General features: G+C 38.7%; 2 protein-coding genes across 3 annotated transcripts in view; both read right to left on the reverse strand.

Moving 5' to 3' along the window:
• galnt2 (UDP-N-acetyl-alpha-D-galactosamine:polypeptide N-acetylgalactosaminyltransferase 2) overlaps positions 1 to 2,685 on the reverse strand; it is a 62,829-nt gene extending 60,144 nt beyond the window's left edge. The window contains exon 1 of one of the 2 annotated variants that reach the window (XM_057341429.1): positions 2,440 to 2,685. In XM_057341429.1, coding sequence (XP_057197412.1) covers positions 2,440 to 2,535 — 96 coding nt within the window. In that variant the 5' untranslated portion in view covers positions 2,536 to 2,685. The remainder of the gene's footprint in view (positions 1 to 2,439) is intronic. The other variant, XM_057341430.1, reaches the window with a different exon arrangement.
• Positions 2,686 to 8,031: 5,346 nt separating this feature from the next.
• urb2 (URB2 ribosome biogenesis homolog) lies at positions 8,032 to 20,150 on the reverse strand. The gene is made up of 10 exons (XM_057342852.1): positions 20,085 to 20,150; positions 19,362 to 19,506; positions 19,008 to 19,184; positions 14,447 to 17,753; positions 14,193 to 14,353; positions 12,645 to 12,755; positions 10,963 to 11,202; positions 10,159 to 10,255; positions 9,010 to 9,149; positions 8,032 to 8,572 (listed from the first exon to the last, which is right to left on the reverse strand). Exons 2-10 carry the CDS (start codon positions 19,485 to 19,487, stop codon positions 8,375 to 8,377), a joined length of 4,557 nt encoding a protein of 1,518 aa, XP_057198835.1. The 5' UTR covers positions 19,488 to 19,506; positions 20,085 to 20,150; the 3' UTR covers positions 8,032 to 8,374.
• Positions 20,151 to 20,395: the final 245 nt, after the last annotated feature.

Consider the following 20,395-nt stretch of genomic DNA (forward strand, 5'->3'; position numbering starts at 1 on the left):
TCAACAAGATGAGAAACATAATCTTCTCAAATCCGACTGCCAACATAAAAGCAGGCAAAAATATTGAGTTTTTTTAAAGCTCAGCAGGTAGAAGATAAGCAGAAAAAACATCCCGTGGCAAAATGCTGCAAAAATGTTGCATTTACAAGGCTTGGAAGAGTTTTTGCAGCCAGCACCTCGGGAAAGAGATAAAGCAAAGGAACTCTACAAATATTTAAAAATACAAATACGTATACGTATAAATACAAATACTCTATAAATACGCCTCAAATTTAAAACCCCTTTCACCCTTTGGCGGGTAAAATGTAACTTCGTATACCAATTTCCGGGAAGTTATTCTTGAGAATACGTATTGGAATGCAGAGACACTAAGACATTTAGCAGAACAATATCAGAAAATTAGAAATTCACAGTCTCCAGTCAGCGTAAAAATTAGGGCCTGTGCTTCGCTGTCATTGCATGGTATAAATTAATCTGTATGACAGTCATCAAACCCAAAAATCGTCTGTTTGGCACTGTTATAAAAGGGAATAGAGAATACCCAAGCACACACAGCTTTGGGAGAAATGGACAAATCTGTCATCCAGTTCCCTTTATCCTGATGTTAACAAGCTTTGATTTGAGCAAGTGACTGTATAGCAGTATGGCCCCATCACACCGCCACACTATAATCCTGCCAACAGGGGCAGAACAATCAGACTGTCAATAATTGTGTTGTGGAGCGGATATCAGATCAAACGCATTACTCGGTGGAGATAAAAGCCGTCCGTTTCCCTATCCTGCCTGCATCCAAGGGCAGCCGTGGCTCCAAAACCCATCTCACACATTTACAAACACAGAGAATATTCGGACCCTTTCGAGGTACTCGAACCTGTGCACCCCAACTGCTGTCCCGAGGCTGACGTGAGTTCGTATGGAGCACAAAGATGTGGGAATTCATTTCCTCGCGGAGACACGATCTCTGACATCTGTTTAACATCCATTGCGTAACTAACAGTTTTTGGCAGAAATAAACTGAGGAAGGACAGTGCAATCTCATTTATGTAAACCGAACGAAAAACCAAACTTTCACTGTGTAATTTTACAGATATAGACACTTAATCCCCCAAAGCTCCAAAGCAAGGAAGTGGCACCAAACATCAATGTACCAATGAAACAGATTCAGTGCCGTGAGCCATCTGAAATAGTGTTGGCCAGATGTTGTGCCACTTGCTTATCCTACAGTACATGGGTGAAGCTTTATGAACAGATTCGCAAAAAGCCATCTTGATATGCTACAAGATTATAAAATAAAAGCAGAAGTAAAACTATCACCAGCAGAAGATTGGGTGGTCTAGAGAGTAAGGCAGTAACACAATTCGTCAAAGTTGAAGTTTTAAACTGCAACGCTGCCACAACGCCATAAGGGAGCAATTCTCAAATGTGCAGTCTATTTATCTCATTGTGCCCTGACCACAATATCAAATGCACACAAAATAGAAATTGAGCTGTCTGGCTGATGCACAATACAATTCACAAAACAAACCCCTAGACGACGTGTCACTTTATAATAAAGTAAGTACGTGTGCTAAGCATTGTGACTAATAGCCTACATTTCAATAAACGTTCTTATAAAGGCAGATAAACGTGTGGCTGCACCACCCTGCTTTCAAAATATTGGTATCCCAATATTTACATACTGTCAACTGGTTATTAACCAGTCAGCTACAGATCAAACGTTAAATATGTACATTTTCCAGATGCTTAAACACAGCTGTCGAAAGTTACCGATCAAACACAAGTACAGAGTGTAGTTTACGAACTCAAATTTAGAAGCATTCAATAATCAGAGTTTTAACAATTGCTGTCAGAAGGTTGTATTAACTGTATTATCAATGTAGACGTATTTGTTTTAAGTTCAGGTTGGCTTGGCTATTTATTCAGTGCATGAATGAACGAAGAAACATTTAAACCGGTTCAATCCACACAGACCGCAAAACACCTGACAACAGATCGTGTCTAAATGCATCGGCACTTCACACACTCTCTACATTGTAACACATGCCGGCGAATCTGCTAGTTTGTAACCAGTTAACGTCTCTCCGGCTCGTAAAGGAAGCTTAACCACTCCACCAAAATCTTTTGGGGAAAAAAGCACGACGTCTGCGTTAATCGTGAGCGTTGAATTCAGCTAAACCATACGTGGCGGTACTGTAGTCTCACAGTGAAATCACAGCACGTAGTCGGCAGGGAGCGATAACAGTATCTTTGTGTCTAAATACATCGCTGGACACAACAGTTTGCCGAGTCTTTTCTCGACCACTCTCATGCTGCAGATATCGCCGTAGTGATCGTTTTGACTCATTCATCCGAAAGCTGAAAAACGATCGCGCAAAACAACTTGGATTGTTCACTGTACCCGCGCGCAACGCGAACAAACCAGCGAACACAGAAACCTACCTTTCGACTTAGCGTTGTCCCCGAGTAGAAATAATACGCTATGCCAAGCACCCACAGCACAGCGAAACATAATAAAATCCTAGATTTCCTGCGCATTGCTGTGATTTCGGATGGGATAATACAGTGGGTGACTGGGAGATTCGTGCCGCGTCCACGTTCAGCGTCTCGCCGTGCCTACAGCGCTCTACTGACGAAGGGCTTAAGCAGCGGCGGTGGTTGGACAGAAGAAGAAGCAGGAAACAGCCAGCATCACCGGGTTAGAGGGGAAAGGGTAACCGACTTTAATCCAATCACGCTCCGCAGAGACGCGGGCGGAGGGGATGGGGGTGGGGCCGTTTAGCCTGTACCTCGAGTCGAGATGTACTGAGGGGGAATTGTTTGGGGAACTGTAGATGTTTGGAAAATATATTACATATATTTTGCACGAGGGCGTTTTATGATCACATGAAATATTATTATGCTCTTTCTCAAAACAGTTCTTGAAACCAAGAGGAATCTGCAAACTAATTATTAGTTTTCATACTGAAGGAATGCGTAATATTTGTGTGACGTATTAGTATTTAGTTAAATGAAATACTAATTTAGTTCAATTTAATTAGTTAGTTAGTTAGTTACTTCAGGTTATCTGAAGACCAGTACATCACGTCGCTACAACGTTATCCATGGGATTAATTCACGACGTTATTTGTGGACGTGGCTATAGGACGTTTCTGGAACATACGCAACAATTTTAAGAAACGTAACGTTGCAAAGACGTCCTCAGAACGTGGTCACAAAGTAATGTCACGGTGACCAAATGAAGACGAACTGGCGACGTCGTCAGAACGTACTGTGTTAGCTGGGAATGCAACCATACATGTAGCCTATGTTTAACAATTGTCTTGCACTTCTCTGTGTGGTACTGTGGTTATGACGTGTTTATTGCTTAAAGGTGCAAAATCCTTCTTGCATTGCTTGCCGTGTTATACCCTGATGTTTGATGTCAGCTGGAATCCTGGTTTAGTTTAAATATTTGAAGAGACATTGGGAGATTTCAGGGTAACTACAGTCGTCGCTGCAATAGATTATTCACTCATTCACTTATTCATCAAAACAGTGGGCTTCTGTAAAAACCTGTCAAAAATAGCTGTGTTATGAAAAAATACTTTAAATTACCAGCAGCTTGCTGTCATGAATAATGTAAGACGTAGTTGGAAGAACTAGCGTCTTTGATTTTAAAGATCCCATTCAAATTTGACTTGGAATCAAAGTTAAATAAAAGAAGAGTTCATTTGGAAACGCCGCTGCACTTCCAAGGATTCATTTAAATGACCAACTTTTCATATGGGGACAAGCACAGCAGACAGAACACTGATGTACATTCAGTGTTACAGATTTGAGCTGGCCATTGTGTGCCAAGACTCAGGAAAAAAAGAAACACTACAAAAATTGCCATTGAAACACAGAGATTAGGGCTGTCTAAAAAGCTACAGAGTGAAATACTGTAAACATACAGTAGTGACTTAAAAAGTGTTGTACAAATTTGAACAATTTACATGTTTGTTTTGTTTGATATACTTGTATAAAAAGTTGTGTAGTTGTGTGAACTGAAGCTCAGCTTTGATAAGAATTTAAGGAAGCTTGGCTAAAAATGACACACAACACATGTGCAAACTAAGCAAAGACTGCTGTAGTCAAAAACAAGAAAGGGTTTAAAAAATATTGATAACTGACTTTTAGTCAATTTATATTTTATGTCGGCAACATTTTTGTTTTTCTATGCTTCTCTGTATATTAAAATGAAACTTTTATTAGCAGTATATCTATTTTTAATAGCCTAGTTCTTACAACAAATGACCAATATAGTCATGCCTGTCTTTTTTTCAAGATATATCCACCAGTCTTCCCTTATAAAACTTCCATTTCTTCAGTATTTTGCCACGCTTCTCAGGGAAACGAGCTTAGTTTGAAACCGAATGCAATGGTTTTACATTTAACATCAGTAAGCATTATTCTACAGTCAAAACGACAAGACCAAGGCCTCAAGCATTTACTCACACATCACATTGTTATCTACCTGCTAATAAACTTCTTTTCACCATGGGATCAGTTGACCTGCAATGGTAGCTCAGCTCGGCTTGGAGAATGCATGTCATTTCCTTATGTTCTTCATTTATTGTATAAGGTCTGTAAAGCTTTATTGTTCCCACGCCCCTTCAGTTCATCCTCGTGCCTAATGTATAATTGAAAGGTCTTCCTTTAATCACCATGACCCTATAACACTATACAGGTGGCAGAACAAGAAGGAAAGGTGAGGCAAGAAATGTCTGTAGCTCTGCCAAAGTCTTGAAACTGGCATATTTAAGCAGGGAGGAAGTTGTTACAGTTCTTATGCATTTAGGTTGTCTCAGTTTTTTAATCCCAGACTTGATGATGGTGAGATCAGATCTCGTATGTGTGGGCCTTCTTCTGTTCACATAACTTTATTATAAATGAATCCCAAAGAATGTTGGGAAATATTGATGTTTCCTACCGATACATTAAAGCATCTAGTCAACAAAAGACATATGCACAGTACTGTAAATATTTTTTCTTTTCATGTGGTCAGGAAAAAGCACATACAGACAATAATTCTAAACCCATGAGTAAAACCCCCAGTAGACATTAAATTGTATACAATAGTCGTCTAGTAGCTGTGATGTTGACTGTCATGTGAGTAAGATCAGGAAAGTGTCTGCATGACTAACCGTGCAGGAAAATCCTACTTTTTAGCAAAAGTTTCATGATTAATACCAGTAAACAGTGAGTGATTATCTTCTAACTGTAAAAAATAAACATGATGAAAAACTAAGAATAAGATAAGCTTAAGAGAGAGAACTGTAAAACTTTCAGGAAATTTATGGAAACTAAAAATCACTAGTGGCTATAATAAGTCAACGTGTTTTTATGAAAGCTCCATCTCCATAGGGAAATAACAGCATTCTCAAAACTAGCTACGATACTTTTAAAAACAAAGTCAGCAGGGACCCTTAAACTTGATTAAAAACAAAAACAATTACATTTTGTCTGAATCTGAATCCAAATCATTTCTTGACATTGTTAAACGGTGCAGGTTTTGAAACACGTCAAGAGCAAGTCAACCTCGCATATGCAGCCAGATGGTTATTTTCACACTAAACCAAAAGCCATGCTTTTGCTTTTTTGCAATAACACTGGAGCTCTATTATAAACACACATGACACGTTATTATAACATTTGAAGAATGCACTATTCTAATTGTCTCCCAAACAAATCAGAGAACAATCCTTGTGCTGTGCGGAAAAACAGGACTGATCCAGCTTTTATTAGTGACCTGTCTGTATAAATTATCATGCATCTAAAAACTACTAGCAATTTTTGCTTTGAGCAAGAGCATGTTTGGCTTAATTTGGTGCTTGGCTGTCTCTCAGGCTCCTCGTGTAAGCATTCACTAGGGCTAATGATCTGAATCTGTTATTCTACACACTTGGCTCTCAGCCACTGGTCTGAGCATCATTGCCAGTTTCTGTGAGCCGACTGACACATTTCTTTCTCTGTTCTTTGCTACCTTTTTGCATTCCTGCAGACCTGAGAAAGTTGAGGAACCTCCATACAGACATCCAATCCATCCATATGTGCAAAAAAGCATACATCAACGAAAGGGATACTTCACCCAAAAATGAAAATTCTGTCATCATTTACTCACCTTGGAGTTGTTCCAAATCTGTATAAATTTCATTGTTCTGATGAACACAGAGAAACATATTTGGAAGAATGCTTATAACCAGACATATTTTGCCCCCCCCACTGACTCCCATAGTGGGAAAAATGACTTTAAAATTTGTTTTGTTCTGTTGAACAGACGACATTTAGAAGAATGTAGGACAGCAAACACTTCTGGGGCACTTTTGACTACTATTGTATTTTTTCCTACTATGGTAGTCAATGGGGGGCAAAATCTGGTTATAAGCATTCTTCCAAATATATTTCTGTGTTCACCAGAACAAAGAAATTTATACAGATTTGGAACAACTCAAAGGTGAGTGAATGATGACAGAATTTTCATTTTTGGGTGAAGTATCTCTTGAAGGCTTTAGGGTTTTGCAACATCCTTCCTTCTTTCACTAATTGGAAGTGGGTGGTACAGCTAGACTTCCTGCATTGTCCAAGTGCCAACGGACAACTTCAGCTCCCCAAATGACTACTTTCCCCTTCTTTAACAGCTTTGTCAGCAGCTTGCCTAAAGTGGCGCACACCGATTCTACAAGCTCCAGAGCCCAGTGCCACAAATACTAAGATCCTGTTCTTTGATTCCTCTATTGCCTGTAACAACATCCCACCGCTTAGCCCTGTGGGCGAACGCCTCCACTTCAAGACTGTGCGTCTCGATGGTAATGAGCAATGTTTGGGCACAGTGAAGGTTGAACCACCTGCAGCAGAACACCTAGAAGACGAAGGAGACTTGTCATCGGCCCGGAAGAGAATATGCAGATGGAGCACCCTGAGAAGTTCCACACTGGGCACAGCTGCGTAGCCGGCAAACTTAGTTTTCCTCTTCTTCTTTCTGAGGAGCCTCTGGTGCATGTGTAGGAATCATCATCTCCACCTGTTTATTCCTTTATGATGTTCTACAAACTGCTACTGGGGACTTCCTCTCCTACATAACGTGACTGCTTTGACAATTAAGACAAATACAATTCTCCCTCACTGAGCCAACAGCAACGCATCTGCATTTTAAAAAATATACACTGAACACAATTTGAAGGTTTTGCATCTAAATTCAGTACCATGCTGTTGTAGAATGCAGAACAGCTAAATAGGCTGATGCACAGAAGAGCACTTTTTGAGTGATGGCTCTATAAATGTTTAACATCGTTTTACAATACAGGTCTGTTGGGGTAGATTTTTAATAGGTTATTTGTCATCCAGGCAACACTTTTACAGTACACTAATTTTATAGAGTCCACCTGGAGCAACCTGAGGTTAATTGGCTTGCACAGATGCACAACTATGAGAAGAGATTACACAAACTACAGCTGATGAGAGACACTAGCTGTGACCATCCCCCGGAGGTCGCATTCGAAGGCTGCAAACATGTCATTGCAGAAAAGCAAATAGGACACTCCGAATGCGACTTTCTTTCACAGGAATTCTGATGCATGAGGTGTATCCTTCATTGCTAGAGATAACTCACAATTCTTTGCATTGCCAAGAACCAACGTAAATTATTTGAATAAACTGCAGCAGCTGGGCATTCAATCAAATATGTGGTGTTTAAATGTGAACAGTTTACTTATTTATTCTATTTCCTCAGTAGTCAGATGTGGTCAATTAGGATTAAAAGTGTTTCATCATTTTAAACATTTAAAACAGTAAGGATTTTTTTCATTGTTTAGAAACTGACCAACTTATTTTCTTCAAACCATGTCAAAATCATTTTTATTAATGTCATATAAAGGATGTCTCATTTAATTCTAGGTTGAGCATCCTTCAGAGGACTCGAGGACGCATGCAGCCTTTCGAAACAAGACACAGCTACTGTTTCTAGATCTAAGCAGGTCAATTCAGATCTTTAACCATTAAGCTGACAAGATATACAAGTAAATATAAGCTTTTAATTACAAGCAAACAACAAACAATCTACAAAGTAGATTGGTTTACAGCACTGTCAGACAAAATCTTACTGTGTTAACACAAAAAACGGTGAATGCACTTGAATGTCTGTCCAAGATATAAAATGCAATATTGCCATAAATAACTTCCTAATTTGTCAAGAACAAAAAAAAAAAAGCAAATGATCCCAACAAAAAAAATCTTATTTTTCCTCATTTATAACATTTGTTGAGATTTTTTAAACATTTGCCTGTAAAAGAATAACAAAGATTTCCACATGACTGAATACAGTCAGTTTACACTGAGGAGACTGGGAATTGTACAATCAGACTGTATACTTTTCTTCCCCTTGCCTTTGAGATTTATGATAGTGTGTGTAGCTACTGTACAGGTCTTTGAAGACTTCCTTAACACCCATTTGAAGGGTGGTGTTCAAAAATTTGATGTCCTTCTCAGCACAGCGGTCCAGAATGCAGTATATACCCTCTGTCAGACGTGCCTTGACTTCTGTCTGAAGTGTCACCTACGACATAAAACAGAATATTGTAGGGTGACAGCAATTCTTCAGCAATCTGTGTTAATGTAGTTGTTCTGTGTAGAAACATGAATCTCAGGTCAGTTAGAAGGTCAAACGCATTTCATACTGCAAGCTCACAAAACAGGCTCTCAAATTGCCTTGAGCTGTGTTGAGCGGTGTTCTCCCATTTTCTTTGAAACAACATGCATACTGAGATCTACAATTTCGTCTGGTCTCATTATTTTCCTACAAATAAGATGATATTATGGCCAAAAGTGCACGACATGCAACAAAACCAAGTGAACTTGAACTATAATCTTGCAGATTTACGAATGTGGGAAGATTCTTTAATCAGATTGAGTTACCATAGTCTCATTCTTACAAAGAGACTGTGCTCTTTTTGAACATATAACCTGTAAAGAACAGATAATAAATCATCTTACCCTCTGTAGTGCAATGACATACTGTGCCACCATGAATGAAGACGTGACTGTAAAATCTTCAGAAACACTGCTAATGTGAGTGTACATCCTCTCCACCAGCATGGCACACTTTAGGAGACTTTCTCGGTCTTTCTCACCGCCTGAAAAATAGCAAGTAAATGTTATGACATGTTATGAAAATGAATCCTGGTAATAGAACTACTTTATATACGAGTGAAAGGGACTGCTCATCAAACTCATTTACGTAAGATACAGTAAGATGATCAAAAGCATCACATTAAGATTCAAATGTGGATGAGAACGTTCAAGGGTACTGTTCACAGTTCTGACTCGGTTTTTTAATGTCAAAAATAAAATCTGAGAAATACAAAACAAAATGTACTGCTGCTACAGTTAAAAGGTAAGAACGAGATTAAGAAAGAGATCTCAATTCAGAAGGGATCTACAGTGCAAAAAAACCCCCAGAGCTCCAGGATCAAACTCAACCTTCCTCTCACCATCGTGCTTTTTGGAAACTTTGCTTTTGAAATACAATCCACAGAACCACTCTTCAACCGTCTCTCTATGAACGCAGCTCTGAAAGCTGCTAGTCTCATTAGGTGAATCAAAACCTCGAATAACATCTTTTTCTTTACAGACACGAGATGAATTCAGGGCAACTTGTACCCAAGTATCAGCAGACAAATAGCTCTATTGATAATGATTCTCTGGTTGAGAATAGGACACTTTATGTCACTAAGACAGCAAACGTAATAGCTTGCAACAACATGCCCTTTCTTTTCTTATTTTGACAGATACAGAGCCAACAACAGTAGCTGACAAAAGAGGCTATTGAATTTATTGAAGCTAAATCTGTTTGTTTGTAAAAGAGTTTGCTTGAGGAGGATTTTACAACAGAGGGATGAATAGCAGTAAGAAGAAACGTGGCCCTGACATTCAGACAGTATAATAATAATAGGGAAATGACAATAAATATGAATTACTGGTTTAAACAATTTGGGATGAATTAAATTATTAAGTGCTCCCTCAAGAGTCAACATTGAGCAAATGTATTAAAGCTGCATGAAAAACATAATAGAAAACGTTAAAAACCCTTCTTATTTTTTAATTGCTTAAAAATAATAATACGAATATAAGAAGCATGCCTACCTTTGTCAGTCTCTCCTTTCTGTCTGCCTTCATACATGATTGATGAAACCAGGCGATAAAAGCAATTCAGAAAAACAGGTAAAGCCTTCAGCATTGTCTGCAAACATTTCAACAACAGTTTTTCAATTGTAATATTGGTGCACAGCTGAATTTAGTGTAAAATCCACTAAGAGTATATTAACGGTGCAAGATCAAGCAATCCTACAAGCACGGAGAACTGACGCCCTGGATAATCCCAGCATTCCTCATGTACCAGATACCTCAGAAGACCAGAAAGTCTTCAGTCTTCAAGCAATGCTACACTTCTACATGCTAATTTTGACTCTTATTAAGTGCAAATGAAACATCTCTACAGGGCCTTTTCATATTATCACAACGTAACAGCGTATTTAGATTAAGCTGACACAAAAAGCACATCGGAGAACCAATTTACAGATCCAGCTATTCTGTTTTCACTGGAAGGCTATGAGATACAATTTTCATCCACCAGTCAGTATTTTGGGTGTGTTCATGTAATAAAACACTCAAAGCTAAATGAAGAAAACATTTTTCTGGGTTACTTCATATAAACATATGTCATAAACGTGACTTAAAAAAATCTGATAGGAGCTGGCATGGATTATACATCCACGGTCTAAATCAAATTAAAATATATTAATTTTAAATTAGCAAAAAATAGGAGTCCAATCGAAGTCGAATATCAGAGTTGAGCTGTTCTCTTTTTCAACAGTTATACATTTTACAGACAATTATCTAAAGCGACTTATTACGACTTTATCAGAACTTCTGTCCCAAGACACTCACCAGAGGGTACAAAATGATTGCAAACAAGACTTCATGGATGGCCTCAAAAGCAGCGTGGTATTCTTCCATTGAATGGCTGTCAAGAGGCACAAACTGCAGAGCACCCAGCACCATGATCACATGGTGTGGATTTGAGAGGTGTTTCTCCCCGTGATGGAGCAGGACGGTCAGAGTTTCCAGGGTTGGTATCGTCAGCGCACGGGTCAGAGGAGGAAGCTTGCTGGACTCCTTTAGCACAAACTGAAAACAGACATCTGTGATATTCAAGTGGAATGTTCTGACTTTCTCTTTTATCACGACTCTCAAATGGATACTACCAAGTCCCCCTTAAAGGGATAGTTCACCCCAAAATGAAAATTCTGTCACGCACTTTCTTCTGCAAAACACATAAGATATTTTGAAGAATTATGGTAAAGAAAAAACATTGGTCCCCATTCACTTCAATTGTATGGACACAGAACCAATGCAAGTCAATGGGGACCAACGGTTTTCTGTTACCAACATTCTTCAACATATCTTCTTTTGTCTTCTGCAGGATAAAGATAGTCATACAGGTGAAATTACACGAGGGTGAGTAAGTGATGACAGAATATTAATTTTGGGGTGAACTATCCGTTTGAAGAAACATGAATTAATATCATGACAATAATCATGGTTACTAGTGTGGTCTATGTCACACAGCCAGTGTTATTTGTTGAGCATTTTATTTCACAAAATATTTATTTTAATATGATACATGGTGTACAATACAATATGTATTGCAGATTTTTTAAAACCAGGCTAACTTTTTTCAGAAATAAGCCATGCTGGCATCTTCAAATACAGCACAACAACAGATCCCTTTCAAAGAGAATACTTTCCAAACTGCACAGCGAAACTTGAGAACAGCATTATAAATTATTAATGTCAAAAGTGAAGATTACAAAGCTTGTGTTTTTGCGCACTAAAGACAGTTTAGGTGTGAAAGCAGCAGCAGGTAAAGACAGCTTGAGGTCGCAGTGGCGATGTAAACTCTGCCAGAGGTGGCTCTGACACGGAGAATAAATGTGCGGTGATAAATGCACCCTGACAGGCTGTGTGCACAGTTTTCACTCAGTGAACTCTGTGACAAAAATAGACGAGACTTTGATACTTGCCTTTTACAGGCAGATGCATTTTAATGCTAAACTAACACATGAGAGAATTAGACTGGTGACTGAGCGTGATATGGTTTAGAATATGCACAATGTCAAGGTTATGTTTTTTGTAAAAGAAAACTTCTTTCTTTCTTAAATGTAAAATATGTCATTTCTGGCAAAACTGCTAGCCTTAACCAAATTAAATTACTCTTAAAAAGTTTTAAAACATCCTTTCTATCATTGCATGTAGTGTGCAAATTTTCTGGGTTTATTAACTTCACATGGTCATGGAACATTCCTGTAAGGTTAGCGATGAGGGAGACAAATTGATTGTAATATTGGCCCTCTAGTGTCATTTTGTAATCATACAAATGTTAGTCCAAAGCGTCCGTTGAGGCAAAACATATTACAATGCAGATGTTTTTACACAGGCAATGAATTTTCCATCTTAGTTAAGACTGAAGAGGAATTACATTAATTACTGTTGTGCTAGTTTCTTCATCTCAGATGAAAAAGAAAAAATTAAATGAAAAACAAATTGAAAACAGGTACTGAAATACTTACAATGAGGGTAGATATGAATTGTGGAGTGATGAGCCAAAACGCCTTTGAGCAATGTTCTGGAAACAAGCAGGAAGCGAGCAGCTTTGTTAAAGTCACAGCTGACAGAATCTCCTGCGAAAGACAAGAGAAATTAAACAAAAAGATGTCACTAAAAGTACCTTAGAAACAGAAGCGGAACATACAATTTTTGCAGCCTTAAAGGGATATTGCAAAATTCTGTCATTATTTGCTCAAACCTGTATGACTTACTTTCTTGGTGTGACCTTAAATGGGTAGTTCACCCAAAAATGAAAATTCAGTCATCATATACTCACCCTCTTGTCATTTCAAACCTGAATGACTTCCCACAGTACACAAAAGAAGATATTTTGAAGATTGTTGGTATCCAAACAAAGGCAATACCCATTTACTTCTTTTGTATGGAAACAAAACCAATGAAAGTCGATGGGTATCGCTGCACAGTAAAAACTGCAGGGTTAAAAAACGACAAATTAACACTCACAGTGTATAAATAATCCACTCTCTCAAAATGTGGATTATATAAACACTGTGAGAGTTAATGAGACCTTTTTTGACACTGGCGATTTTGCTGCGTGTTGTTCAGTTACCAACAATCTTCAAAATATCTTCTTTTGTGCTCTGTGAAAAAAAGAAAGTCATTCAGGTTTGAAATGACAAAAGGGTGAGTAAATGATGACATAATTTTCATTTTTGGGCGAACTACACCTTTAAGGTCACACCAAGAATGATAACTATAGAGATAGTTGCTTTAAAAGTAAAACAAAAGCAGAGTCCACAATTACAACTAAAACAATACAGAGCAACAATATAGCTGAGAGCACTTGAAGAGTCAATTATTTTTCACATGATAAAAGAAAAAACATTGACAGCTAATCAAAAAGAGCTTGCACATTTAAAATGCTCAACTGCAGTGCACAAACATAAAATTAAACTTCCATCTGTGAGAACACCAATATAGTTACTGTATTTATAATTATAGCTACAATTCTTGTAGAATAAAAACTAATAAAAAATAGGACTGTATTATATCAAAGGGATAGTTAATCCAAAAAAAAAAATCCTTCTCATGTCATTTATAGCACTGAATATCCTTCTGAAACCCCGTTCTCTTGTATCTCCATATTTTATCATTTTTATTTTCTGTCATAAATCATTATTATTAGTCACCCTTTATTTTTGTCAATGGGTTTTGCAAATTTCTAACAATAAAAAGTATTTGTCAACTTTGTCAAACTATATGTAATCATTTGAAAAGTACAGTGTTTTTTTCCATTTCCTGATAAACAGCACATTTGGACACACAAGGTTTCAGAAGGACAGTGACGATATGCTTTTTTCCTCTGTGGAACACAAAGAAAGATATTTAAAGGGAAGTAAAACAGGCCCAAAGTTATTTGGCTATCTGCGTGCTTCAAAATATCTATTGTGTTCAGCAGAAGAAAGAAAATCATACAGGTTTGAAATGACATGAGGATGCAATAGCATTTTGTAATGCAATAAAAAACACAACTACACAAATGGGCTTACAGTGTGGTGTCCTCCTTCAACCTTTGACACCACAAGACTCTCTCTGAGCATCAGCAGTATTACATGAAACTGCTCTTCAGAACAGTCAGACAACAGCTCATGAAGCAGCTCCTTTACTGCTCCCTCCAACTCCTTCACTTCTGACAAAGACATCCAAGAGCCTGATAAAATGATGGACAAACTGTGTTTAGAACAAGAGGTCCACTACATCGCTTATTAATATATATAAAAAAATGAAACATTTAAAGACAAACCTGACAGCAGTGCATGGATGCTCCGCAAAATATCAACATGGAGCTCATCGAGATCCTCTGACTTGGTCTTTTTTGCAGCCGTATAGAACGCAGAGAGATAGTTGACTGAGGAAACAAGAAAATTCATCGGACGTGGTGACGGGTGCAGTTCCTTTAGGATCTGCTGGAAAAAGCTCCGGTAGAATGACATGCGGGATATTTTCACCCGCCTGTCCTCCTCCGAGGTGCTCTGAACCAGGTGACAAACCCTGGCTAGTTCACCCTTAAGCATCACTGTTACCACTTCAACAGAGAAGGATTGCCCGAGGAGACCGATTCCCTGTCTTGTCAGCACGGCCTGAATGACTGGCTCCATAACAGATGTGGCCTTTTCCAACAAATGAGTTAGAGTCTCATCCAGATCTTTGCTCTTGCCCAGAGTAGCGATGACTTCTTTGCAGAGCGTGCTTAAAGTTACCAGATGGAGCTGTAATGAGCAGCTCTTCCCCTTTGATTCCTCAGCATCCCAAGACAGGACCCCCGCGACGCTGTTACTCTCAACCATGAAAGAGGTGAATTTCTCTAGATTGAGACACATGTTTCTCTTCCTGTCGATGATGAGCTGGATGAGGGACTGAATGAAGTTTAGAACCGACTGAAGAAACGATAACCAGGTGGGTCCGTCCACCCCCGTAAAGAGGCCTTTACTGCATCGAGTAAACAGGGAAGTCATAACCGCCTCTAGGAGACTGCTTCCGTGGACGGTTTTGAGGATGGTAGTAGAGTTTGTTACCTTTAGGAGTGTAGCCATGACACTAAAAAGCTCTCCGAGTAATCCTGTAGCATCTGAGACACTTTCATCACACTGGACACAATTGGCCATCATGAACAAGCTTAAAAAAAGTTCTGAATAATCCTCAGAGGACATCGCGAAACCATTCAAGATTTGCGTGACTTTGAGAAGTGATAGAAAACGCTCCATCTGCGTTTCAGATATTCGTATTGAAGATCTCATTTTGACCGAGTCCAAAATCTCCTCTCCGATAGCTTTCAGACGCTTTAGAGGCGGCGTCATGCTGGTTTCTCCATCTTCTTCCATGCTTATTTCAGCACAAGGTTTCAGAAGCGAAGGACAGGTCGACTGCACATGTGAAGTTTCGAGAAGTTCGACAAAAGCTTTGATGGTGCACTTTATCAGCGCGGAGTACATTTCAGGAAGTTCACAAAGAACCTGAGTTTCAAATAACTCTCTGCATATGAAGGAGACAGAGACCACGGTGTTTTCCAAATTGTTTCCAGAGGGATGAAAGCTCTGGAGCAAAGATGACAATACACAGTCGGCCAAATCAAAAATGTCTTTCTGATCAAGATAAGGAGCGATTAATGGAAGGTTTGAGGTTATAAGAAACCAATGCGCTGTCATGTACGTGTTGGCGTTGATAGTACAAAGCTGGAGGTCCCAAATCTGGTCAGTGTTTGGTGTTAATGAAACTTCTTGACTGCTTACAATAAACTGAGCAGTTTCCTGGAGAAGCGGCTTTTTGTTTGCCGTTTCTTCATCTGATACCGTACATGATCTGAGCATGTGTGTCTTTAGCTTGTGGAGAGCAAGGAGTTTCTGTAGCACTTTACCAAGTGGACTTATGACCTCATCCTCTACGTTCTTTAGTGTCAGAGCTCTCTCCACTAAACTAGAGGTGACGCTTTGGGAATCACCTGGAGATGTGTATCTAAAACAGTGAATCTGGAAGAGGGTATCCACCTCCACCCAAGTGTGAGTAAGCAGAAGAGTCACGTTTTGGATCTGTTCCCTCCATGGACCTTCAGTGACAAGCTTCTCCTCAAACGTTTTCAAAAGATCTTTAACAACGTTCAGCATCTCCTCCATTAGATTCTGCGTTTGTTTCACGATCGGCACCGGGGTGCTGTTATCCAAAGTCTTAAAACTGAACAGAACAGCATTAAGCAGCAAGCTCACAGAAAACGTTTTCAGTGCAAAATCTCCCATTTCCTCCTGTATGTGGGGAAGCAGATAACTCTGCATCCTTTTCAAAACGAGCCAACAGATCTCAAGATTTTGGCTCGGAGGGGTGTCTAGCAGACACTGACTCAGGGACTTCTCTATAGTGTCGGGCAACAGCGTCGGTCTTAATTCATCCACTGCTGGCCGACAGATCACATCAAGCAACTCTTCGAAAAGTTTAGGCAGCTGTCTGAGCTTGCCGTAAGTTTGCAAAGTGGCAGACACGAGCGCTTCTCTGGCTTTCTTAACACGTAGTTCCGTGTCATCCGCATCAACCCACACAGCTGATAGAAGTTCATCTAAATCTGGCTCCAGGATATGGTGATTCAGAGTGAGGAGAGATTTGAGACAGCGGTACCAAGCTGGGATGCCCATCTGGGCATTGTTGAATAAAAGGCGAGCGAGTTTCCTGTAGAAATTAAACTGCACCTCCTTTTGTTGGATTTTGTCTACAGCCACATTATAAATATCAGAGACCAAACAGGAGTTGAGGAGGTTTTCCACGACAAGCAAAGCGAGACCCCAGTTCGAGGCATTGAACGTCTGCTCGATATTCATCTCATCTGTTAAGCCCAAAGCAGTAACAAGCTTAGTCATGAGATGAAAGCCCACCAGCTTGTTCTCTGCACCTTTACAATATGAATCTAAAGCAAATTTGTAAAGCAGAGAAAGAGAGTTGGACTTAACGGCATAAAATAACACCTGTTCCTCATCGCTGTTTCCTTGGACACAAACATTTGATAGAATCTTTTTGACAGGACCAAGCAAGCCCTTTCCTGCATGCCTCCTCTTGGCACAAGCATCATCCTCTGACACCAAAACTTCTTCTCTGTAGGACTGTAAATGATCAGAGGTGAAGAGAGCTGATTGAAGAACGGCGTCTACTTTGCTGCGGATTTCCTTGCTCAGGTTCTGTCGAATCTTAATGTCGTCGTGCTCGGTCCACACCCTGGTGTTCAGTAAGTGTCTCAGCAGCAAAAGAGGCTGAAGGAGGTTTGCTGTTACTTGACAAAACACTCTGTTGGAGTTTGCCTGCTGTTTCTGAATGGTAAGGTATGTGCTGAGAACAAAGAGGAAAACTTCAAAGACTTTGAGCGACAGTGGCTGTTCACTTTTTTGCTGCTTTAGTTTCATGCTAGACAAGCCGCAGAGTCCAGACAGGAGCTCCACCAACAGCTCGTAGTTGGCTGTGTAAGTTACAGAGAGAACTGGAGAGGTCAAGATGCCACTGCAACAGCTCAGAACAGTGTGAAGACTCACAGAGGTGAGACCTGAGGTACTTTCCAGAATCCTCTCATTGATCATCTACAAAGAAATAAAATAAATGGGATAGGTTAGCCACTATCCAAAATGCAATATCTAAATATGTCTTGCATTAGTATAAAAATGCTTTGTAAACTCAAAAATTGTGTTCTATTATGTACAGAACATTTTTGCAAATTCTGCTGATTTTAATATGTCACGTTAGCATTATTAATCGTTTCAAATATATAACAATATAAATAATATACATTAGTATTGTTTTTTTGTTTAAAAAACGTAATCATAAATATAAATATTTAGTAACATTTTACAATAAGGTTGTATGTTAACATAAGTAAATGCATTAACTAAATATATAGTTTTTAGCATGTATTAATCCTTATTATTGTTAATAGTTAATGTCAATGTCAATACAATCATTATATGTTAGTTCATGGTGGCTTAACTAATGTTAACAGTTACTTTAGTAAATGTTAGTAAATGCTGGAATTAACATGAACTAAGATTAAAGGAGTCATATGACACGGCTAAAACGAATATTATCGTTTGTTTTAGATGTATTGCAATGTGTATACACGATTTAAGGTTCAAAAACGCTGTGTTTTCCACATACCGTGCATGTTTGAATCTCCTCTTTGCCCCGCCTCTCTGAAACACGCAGATTTTTTACAAAGCTCATAGCTCTGAAAAGCGAGGTGTGCTATGATTGGCCAGTTAACCAGTGCGTAGTGATTGGTCGAATACTGCAAGCGTGTGATGGAAATGTAACACCTCTTACCATATTTGGAACATCAGGTTCCAAAGCAATTCTACTGACAAGTATTCCCACCTTTCTTGCGTATACATTTGGGATACCACGAACTGATGTAGATTTGTGGGGGTGTGGTTACACGAGAGGTTTCAGGCAGGTCTGGTTGAGCATTCGCTTATAGATAGAATGCATCTTTTGTTCCGACACTTTAATATTTGCAATTTTACGTGTCTACTACATGCATGTGCAACTTATAACACAACAAAGACACAGAAAAACATGTTTTCGCGCCATATGACCCCTTTAATAAATGTTGTAGAAGTATTGTTCATTGTAAGTTCATGTCAGCTAATGCATTAACTAATTGTTAACAAACACAACCGTATTGTAAAGTGCTAGCAAATATTTTCTCAGACAAATATGTATGATCCCATATAAATATATGAAAACTAAATATCTGAAAGTTCCAAATATCACCAGAAGAAAATCTTGTTGTTTAGCCCTGAATGCCTTGAAATTCAGCAAACTGCAGTAGTGGTGAGTACCTGCGCTACTGTGGGACGAAGGTTAATGGTCTTTCCTTGACTCAGCATGTTACGAAGTTTCTTGCTGTGAAGGATATCATCTAGGTAGGTCCATAAACCCTCCACCACCTCCAAAGGCACCTCCACTTTCTTGTTGTAAAAACATGCAAGCGCATGGCTTGTCCAGTCAAATAAAACCTTCAATAGGGAAAACAGATTTTTTTAAATATTAGCTATACTATATTGGCTCATTAGCAAGAAACAAATACGTTTGCATTTTACAATTACAATTTAAAACATTACAATGTTTATGAAATATGCATTAAAAAGTTTTTTTTTTAAATATTTGTATATGCAGTCAAACAAGTAATTTACCTGCTCTTTATTAGTAAGAAGGCATTGGGTGGAAATCCATGCAAATCGAGCAAGTTTCAATTTGTCTGGCCAGGGTGTCCGAGGGTTTTTCAGCTTCAGATGAATGCCAGAGTAAATGGCAGCCATATTTAAATACGTCTACTGTCTAAAAAGAAAACAAACACAGGTTATCTTACTTTGTTCATAAAAAACACTGTTGACACCGTCTTGACTAATGTATGAAATTATGAAAATCTGAACAGAGGGGAATTGGCCACTAGATGGCCGCTCATCATAAACAACCTACTTGCCATGCAGCACATTACATGAATATCAAACATACAAAAAGTGTAAATGAAAAAGTAGATCTGCAGGTTTACACTGCAGTGACAGTCCACTTTCAACAGAAAGAAATTGGGGGCTGTAATTAAATATATCAAAGCAGCCTATTAAAATGAACAACGAGACTCTAACTTTACAGAACAAGGTAATCTGCAACAACTACAGTTACTGTGATGCTCAGTGCAAGTCTGACATGAAGACTCCATGATATCTCTAAGTGAGATAATTTTAAACAATCTAGCTAACACGCGTGACATCAGCTAAGTTAAAGTTACCGAGTTTCACAGGACACAAACATCAGAAAGCACGCTACGACCTTATTAAATAAAACACACAGTATGATATTATGAAACAAAATACGCATATATTTGACAGAATCCGAATAACTTGCATTTTTCTTACATTTTCATCACACACGTGCTGTAGCTGCGCCGGAGAGAGACCTCGGCTGTCGGCTCTAACCTCCACACTTTAACCCTAGACAGTAATAATCGAAAAAGAGCAACAAGCGGCTCTTGAGGAAGTAATGTGAAATGATTTCTTATAACGAGTATTTTGTGTATATATATATATATATATATATTTCATTTTGTAGAGATAGGCAAGCAATATGTTCTGTAGGCCTATGTTAAATCTCTAACACGTAGATTTTATAAGTAAGATATAAGGTATAGCTATTTAAGACTCAGCAGTTAGCATTTAAACTGTACATT

The sequence above is a fragment of the Triplophysa rosa genome, linkage group LG9 (assembly GCF_024868665.1).
Source record: "Triplophysa rosa linkage group LG9, Trosa_1v2, whole genome shotgun sequence".
Taxonomy (NCBI): Eukaryota; Metazoa; Chordata; class Actinopteri; order Cypriniformes; family Nemacheilidae; genus Triplophysa; species Triplophysa rosa.